General features: G+C 44.9%; 1 protein-coding gene across 1 annotated transcript in view; it reads right to left on the bottom strand.

Moving 5' to 3' along the window:
• Positions 1 to 211: 211 nt before the first annotated feature.
• LOC124255796 (tetratricopeptide repeat protein 37-like) overlaps positions 212 to 8,343 on the bottom strand; it is a 34,403-nt gene continuing 26,271 nt past the window's right edge. The window contains exons 10-12 of the mRNA XM_046689732.1: positions 6,844 to 6,945; positions 5,731 to 5,887; positions 212 to 279 (exon numbers count right to left, since the gene is read on the bottom strand). Coding sequence (XP_046545688.1) covers position 279; positions 5,731 to 5,887; positions 6,844 to 6,945 — 260 coding nt within the window. The 3' untranslated portion in view covers positions 212 to 278. The remainder of the gene's footprint in view (positions 280 to 5,730; positions 5,888 to 6,843; positions 6,946 to 8,343) is intronic.

The following is an 8,343-nucleotide window of genomic DNA, read 5'->3' as shown; positions in this document are numbered from 1 at the left end:
TGTCTGAATTTTTAGATTTTAGCTTTCATGTAGAGGTGGACATGTTGACTGACCTAAGCGAATGCTACAGTCATCAACATTCCAGCTGTATCAACAAGTAATGTATGAGCAATGATCCAGGGCCTAGATTTTCGAAGCTCTCTTAGCACTAAGATAGTCGTAAGTGCCATACATTAACATTAACTTAACTAATGTTAACATCTTGACTAACCTGTGCATCTGCTACATTTCCTTGCTTCAGACAAACATACACCAGGAGAGTCCTCGACTCAGAACTTTAAACACATCCTGAAAATTGAGAGACAAAATTCGAACAAACCTGTAGGGTTTCTGATTCTTTGAAAAGAGTACTCCTTGGGGTACTTATAAGCATTAAAATGTCCATTTTAAATTCCTATGACAGTTGTAACTATATTTTTCAATAAATTGTTTACAAAACAAACAACTCGTTTTTGTCTTGTGAGACCACCCCTACAGGACCCCTGGGCCCCAACAGCCAAGGGCAGGTAACTCTAAGCATGAACCTCGTACCTCACTTTTCATGCTGCACGAACGCAGACAGAATGAGGGGAGGTGGGTGGTCATACCCCAAGGAGGACTCTATTCAAAGAATAAGAAACCTTTTCAGGTTTGTTCGATTCTTTTTTAAAAGAGATCCTCCTTTGGGTACTTATAAGCATAAGACAGACTCTCATAGACATAGACTCTGGAGTGGTATTCTGTCTGGCATACAATACCCTTCACAAAGCGGATTTCCCCAATCGACTGAGACAGTGAAAAACACACTTACCCTGTCACCTGACCGTCGCTGTCAATCAGGTGGGGACGTGGCTAGGGTGAGGGACAATAGCTGCCAAGCTTAATAGTCTGATAGGCTGAGAGCATATAAAAATTCCCGCCCCTAACCAATGAAAATTTGGATGTGGGTCATAATTGACATGTCACCCACCCCACCCCACCCACCCACCCACTATAAACCCAGTAAGCTATGCATACTGAAGGTAAATAGAAAGGGAACGTTAAAAGGAATCAGATAAACCATCACCAAACCATCACCAGGGGATAGAACTATGAAAAATCCTTCACCAAGTAACAAACACAATGGAAGGCTAGAAAGCTCAATCGGTTAGAGAGTCGCAACCCTGCCCACTGGTGAGAACCACAAACTGAGCACGCTCACAGGAGTGTTTATCGAGTTGGTAATGTCAAATAAACGTATTCAGATGGCTCCAAATAGCAGCTGAGCAGATCTCAATGGGCAGGGCTGCGGCATAAGCGTTAGATGTCGCTACTGCCCTAACCGAGTGAGCTTTCAACCCTTCTGGGGGAATTAATCCTTTATGTACATAGCCCATACAAATGGCAGAGACAAGCCACCTAGAAATGGTTTGCTTGTTCACCGGAAGACCAACCTTGCCACCACCATAACAGCAGAAGAGCTGTTTATCCTTCTGGATAGATGCTGTTAAGTTTGATATAAGACTTGAGAGTCTTCACGGATATCTAAGACGTGAGCACGTCGAAGAGAGGTTCGGGACGATCGAGGCTGCAGTAAAGCAGGAAGCTCAATAGGCGCCGTTATGTGAAAGGAGCCGGCAATTTTAGGATTGACAGTGAGTTCCTGGTCTACCGACATTGCATGAATGTCCGACCCTCCTGCCGGACGTTACCGCCCTAAGAAAAGCTGCCTTCCAACTTAACAGCTGGAGTGAAAGAGACGATAGATCGTAAAAGATAGGACCGGACATCCAATCAAGAACGATTGACAAGTCCCACGGGGGACTAATCCGCCGGACAGTCGGACGGATTCTGTCCACGCCCGCTAAGAAGCGCTGCACCAGAGGGTGTTGACCTAAGACAAAACTGTCGGTAGGTGAGTGGAAAGCTGATATAGCCGTAGAGTAACCACTAATAGGGGACGCGGCTAAGCTGGCGTCCAGACGTGATTGCTCTAAAAATCCAACACTTTGCCTAGAGGCGAAGAAAAGGGATCAAGAATCCCCGTTTCCACCCCAGCGCACATAACAGGCCCATCTATCCTCGTATTGAACGTTTGTTGAATCCCTCCACGAAGCCAGAATTGTGTCTACAACTGATGCAGAATATCTGTTAAAATGGCTCACAAACAGGATCCACCGACCCTGAACAACTGGGAGATAATCCCGAATATCCCCGATCGAGCATCCACTCTTGGGGGGCCAGGATACATCGTGAGAGAGCATCCACACGAACGTTGTCCACACCCGGGAGATAGACAGGCATCACCTGAATGTTGAACTGATCACACCAGAGCAGAAACTGCCACGCCTCCTGAAGGAGAGTTGGTGACACCATACCGCCTTGCTTCAGAATATAGGTCATTACCGTTTCAAACCTGATCCACAAAGCGTTCGAACACCAACCGAACCGCTCTCAATTCTAGTACAGGGTACAGTACGTGCAGGGTCACCTCGTTCTCTGACCAAAGGCCCGATACTGTGAGGTCGCCTAAGACACTTGAATTGAATTGAATTGAGAACAACGACATCGGAAACTCCAAAGGGAGCCCTCTGGATAAGTTCCCAGCATCTGTCCACCACCTGAGATGAGGTAATTACCACTCTGGAGTCGTGAGAATTGTCTCGTAACTCTCCAAATGGGACCACAGTTGGGCTAATGCTTGCTGAATCGGTCGCATCCTCAACCTCGTGCGCCAAACTACGTCCACTGTTGCTGCCATGTTGCTCAGCAATCGAAGCCATACTCGTGCTGGTAGCATGGGGATGCGAGGAACTGTAACGTTACCTCATGGACTTTGGCTATGCAGTCGGGAGACAGGGAGACTAAACCTCTCCTGGTCTCGAACTGAGCCCCCAGAATAATCAGATCCTGCGTTGGAACAAGCTCTGACTTCTTGAGGTTGATAACCCACCCCAACTTGGTGAGAATGCTCATCACAGAAAGTGTTGCATCTCGGCTCAAGTGAGTGGCAAGCGCGCTCTGAGTAACCAGTTGGCCAGGTATGGGTGGCAACACCGACCCTGTGCCCTGGCGACTTGCGCTGGAATCAACATAAATTTGGTGAACACCCTTGGCGCCGTGGAGATGCTGAAGGGGAGCACACGAAACTGATAGCACTTCCCATCGAATGAAAACTGAAGGTTTTGAGGAAAGTCGGGGTGCATTGGAACATGGAGGTACACGTCTTTGAGGTCAATTGACGTGAGCCAATCGTCTGCCTCTACAGATGAGATAACCGAACGCAGTGTCTCCATCTCGATCATATTGTTCAGACCTTTTAGATTTAGTATAAGCCTGAACCCTCCGCCCTTCTTGGTGATTGGAAATAAGTCGAGTGATAACTCGCTTCTTCCTGCCCCGCCGGGACCACCACGATGGCTGCCTTGTGCAGTAATGACTGCACCTCGGCGAGGAGTATCTCCGCCTTCTCCTGAGAAGACGGCACCTGTGTGCGACAAATTCCCGGAGAAGGCAGGAGGACCATGTTTCCACTGAGGCATGTGACCATCCCTGAGTGTGGACAGGATCCAGGGATTTGAGGTGACTTCTTCCCATTCCTGCAGAAATAGGGAAAGTCGGCCGCCTACAGGGACGTCGGCATGAAGACAATGAACACCAGTCGTAGGGAATATGACTATTCCCTGTCGTGATTCTACTGAGGGCACCCGAGGAATTAAGCCTGGGAAGTCGGAACTGATTTTTTACCTTCCTGGGAAAAGGTTGAGTAGAAGCCTTACCCCTACCCCTGCTCTTGCCTTTGCCACAGCGAGTCTGGAGTCTACTTGCCAGACACGGGAAGATAAGCGAAGGCCATAACCGGGGGCCAAGCACCAGAGCTAGAAGGCCGTTCTAATAAGGGTTTAGGATCCTTTAATGTGGATACAGATTCCGCGGCCTCCCAAACGACCTTAATAGCATCAGAGAACAGTGTGGAACCCAACTTAAACGGTAAAGCAAGTAGGGCTTGTTGTGTGGCGGGAGAATAACGGGCTACCGAAAGCCACAAGCGCCTATATGTGAGATGATGCCTCATCCTCACCCTGGCCGATGTCGATAAGCTGCCTCTGCAGCACCGACAAATGCCGAGTGAATTACCACTCGGAGTTGTTGGCCTGCATTCCGGAACTGTTCTTCGAAAGTTCGATAAGCGGCCTTAAGGGCTTGACTATTGGCACCAAAGGGAGGCAGGCGACGACCTTGCCTAGCCGAAGAAATGGAAGCACTAGACAACCACCCAGCGTGACTGAGGCATAAATGCAATCATCCACTAATGGCCCTTTTACCCCTGCATCAGGTGTAGCAGATGTGGAGGGTAGAGCACCTAAATCTTTTCGATTTTTGTGCTTAGACGGATGTTTCTTAAACGGCGGGTCTAGACCGCGTATGTCACACCCGCCTGAAGCAAGTTGGCAAAGAAGAGTAAGTAGGCATGACGACTCTTCTGTGTTTTGTCGGTGAAACTCATAACGCACAACCTTGGTCATCATGAGCCTCTTCAGCGAGGCACCTAAGACAAATCAAATGCGGATCCTGTGGTGGGAGGACCGCATTACAGGTGACACAGTTTTAAAACTGCAAAACAACAGAACCAGGCTATGGCAAAGAGCCGGGACTGTGAGAAAAATTTCACAAATATCATGTATAAAATAGACGCACAGGCGATATTGAATATAATAAAACAATACATAAGAATAGCGACTACAAGGTATAACATAAGACTACCCGTATACACAATAAAAAAGTGCAAATACTGAACAACCTAGCTACACGTGACGCTAAACATGCGCACAAGAGCTAATCATTGAAAAACACGAGTCACCTATTCTGACTTAAAAGAAAAGTGTGAGACATGTTAAAAAAAGATGAACGTACCACCAACTGAACCATAAAGGAAAGTAGGCCCTACAGCTACAAATTGGTACTGAAAAATATTTGAGCGCCCCTGAAGAGCGGCCATCTTGCAAGCCACATGGCTTGAAGGTGAGCGGGACGAAAGCAAGTTACAACAAATTCATGAATGAAAAAAGCAACGTACAATTCACCTATCGCCCGAGCGATAAAGAAAGGTACCATACATACAGAGTTTGCTTCTTTGTCACTCATACTCAGTCAAAATAGGAAGATATTCTCTGAACCATGCACACGTCTAGGCGCAGATCCGCGACAGCATGAAAAGTGAGTCTGAGGTTCAGCTTAGAGTTACCTGCTCTTGGCTGTTGGGGCCCAGGGGTCCTGTAGGGTGGTCTCACAAGACAAAAAGCGAGTTGTTTGTTTTGTAAATCTTTTATTGAAATATATAGTTACAACTGTCGTAGGAATTTAAAATGGACATTTTAATGCTTATAAGTACCCCAAGGAGGATCTCTTTTGAAAAGAATCTGCTCTATTTGTAAACTAACTGGAGTCAAACAGAACAATCTTGTGGAATGAAATGTATTAAAAATTCACAATCATGACCACTTTGTAAACATAATATAGACTGTAATCTGGAACCAATCTCATTAAACATGTGGTATAGTATGCAACTATTAAACATTTTTCAAAATTCTCTGTGACAGCATTTACCAATGAATAAGCACAAAATAAATCTCACTACTTTGGGGGTTAGAGAGCAAATATAAAGATTCTTGTAACAGTTGCTCTTGCACTGGCAGCAGGAATGTTATCAGAGTAACAAAGTGTAATAGTGTAATAAAGGTGTTCACAGCCCATCTTATGGGGAGATAACTCTACATACATACCTGTGACAGTATCTCCCGTGCCTGAGCTAGAGTGTGGGGTGAACCAACCCTATACAGACAGGTTGCTTTCAGGAGCTGGAGTTCACAGGTGATGGATTTGCTGGGCACTGTCAATAGTCTATTCTTCTTCTCTAGTGCCATCAGCCCTGGACAGAAGCAAATGCATACTGACAAAAATCTGTGGTTGGAACAGAAATCAGTTAGTGGGTTCACTTTCTGTGAGTGAGTGAGTGAGTGAGTGAGTGAGTGAGTGAGTGAGTGAGTGAGTGAGTGAGTGAGTGAGTGAGTGAGTGAGTGAGTGAGTGAGTGAGTGAGGTAGAGTGAGTGAGTGAGTGAGTGAGTGAGTGAGTGAGTGAGTGAGTGAGTGAGTGAGTGAGTGAGTGAGTGAGTGAGTGAGTGAGTGAGTGAGTGAGTGAGTGAGTGAGTGAGTGAGTGAGTGAGTGAGTGAGTGAGTGAGTGAGTGAGTGAGTGAGTGAGTGAGTGAGTGAGTGAGTGAGTGAGTGAGTGAGTGAGTGAGTGAGTGAGTGAGTGAGTGAGTGAGTGAGTGAGTGAGTGAGTGAGTGAGTGAGTGAGTGAGTGAGTGAGTGAGTGAAGTTTTACGCCAGCTCAGCAATATTCCAGCTATATGGTGGCGGTCTGTAAATAATCGAGTCTGGACCAGACAATCCAGTGATCAACAGCATGAGCATCGACCTGCGCAATTGGGAACCGATGACATGTGTCAACCAAGTCAGCAAGCCTGACCACCCGATCCTGTTAGTCACCTCTTACGACAAGCATAGTCGCCTTTTGTGGCAAGCATGGGTTGCTGAAGACCTATTCTACCCCGGATCTTCAACGGGTCTCACTTTCTGTAATAAAGTTGGTTCCTAAGCTGGTTGGTTGATGAAGGATTATTATTGTGAGTGAAAGTAGATATGAGTTTCTAATTCAGCAAAATAATACTCAAAACCCATCTGAATCATCTAGTCATCTGAATGACAGCAGGACGTCAACCATGTATGACATTGGGTGGTATAAGTTCCTTTTGATGTTTAATAGCAATATGCAGCTTCTGTCATCCAGGGCTACATCAGTTACTTTCTGGGCGAGGAATACCTACCTCTATCAGAGACTTCAACACCAGCCAACACTGCATGTAGTTGCTGGTGACATCTTGCTAAGAACACATAGCCACTCACAACTCTGGTAAGACTGTTCATTCCTGTAAGGCAACCACATATCAATGATTCTGGCCTGTCAATATTGCACAATGGATACATACCTTGCAGCTCAAAATATACAATGATATCAATTAGGGGTGTCGCGATACGCGAATGTATCGATGCATCGATACATTTTTACTGACGATACGATACGCGATACATGCTTGCGTGTATTGAATCCTATTTTAAAACTTTATCGATTCAAATTTTTATGCTATATCCATCTCCTTCAAAGTCTTGATAGTAAAATTATACGAGACCGCTCCGATAAATAGATGTAGCTAGCTTTACTTAAAAAATAGGTTGGAAAGTAACAGCTTTTGTGATTGGCTAGACTATTTTGATGGACCAGTCAGCCAACTCGTACGTTGCCGGTAAGGTAATGCTATGAAAAGTCGCGAAAATTATGTATCGCGATACGTATCGTATCGTGACCTTAAAATCGTGATCGTATGTAATGAGACGTATCGTGAGATTGGTGTATCGTGACACCCCTAATATCAATGTGAAAATGTACATACAGTAAACTATAGTTAAAACAAATCCAAAGGGACCACTTATCTTAGTTGTACGTTATACACATTTCAATGAGAAAATTCAGGAAGTGGCCAGAAAAAACCCCAGTACATTGCATCTGTCAGTTTGTTATAGCCATGTTTGGTTCAAACATTGTTTACTGTAATGTGGAGCTCATAAATCTTTTTAGCATGATAGATCATCTGGGAGTTTGGATAAACTTTGGATATTCCTCTTACATAAATATGACTTCACTAAATATAATTTCTGAAATAACAATGTAATTTTTTAAGTAAAATTGATATTTTATACTTATCCTGACTCATGATCTTTTGCTTATCTCTCTTTCCTATGCTAATGGAAGTGGAACACTTGAATCCTTTGAAGTTCCCATCGCGGACGTAAAAGTACACTCACCCACGAGTTACCTCCCTTTTGCCCTTTCACGCGCAAACAGTCAAGTGACCAGCCTTACTTGTCACTCTCTCCTGATTTTTCTTCCCATGCACTTGGATCTACTGTGAAATACGAAGTGTTTCCAGCAGGGAGGTTGGGAGGGCTCAACCTCATGAGTTAGGATAAGTATAAAATATCAATTTTACTTAAAAAATTACATATTTTTCCTTATCCTGACACATGATCTTTTGCTTATAGAATCCGACAGATTGGTGGTGCGTCAAGCCACTTCCTGGATTCATCAGCTGTCCTTAAATACGTCCTGTACCCCCCCACCCCCCATGGGAACTGCGTAACAGCATGTTCAAGATCCTATTCTTCCAACTTCCGTTATAACTCGGGGGACCACTTTCTTGTCTTACTTCAATCTCAGACAAGCTGAATCATGTTGATTCATGTGGCTTAAGATATACTAGTATCTTCTT

Source organism: Haliotis rubra, unplaced genomic scaffold (genome assembly GCF_003918875.1).
Source record: "Haliotis rubra isolate DU_JTF1 unplaced genomic scaffold, ASM391887v1 Scf61, whole genome shotgun sequence".
Classification (NCBI taxonomy): Eukaryota; Metazoa; Mollusca; class Gastropoda; order Lepetellida; family Haliotidae; genus Haliotis; species Haliotis rubra.
Note: the sequence above shows the minus strand (reverse complement) of the source record. Positions and strands in the feature narration are given on the sequence as shown.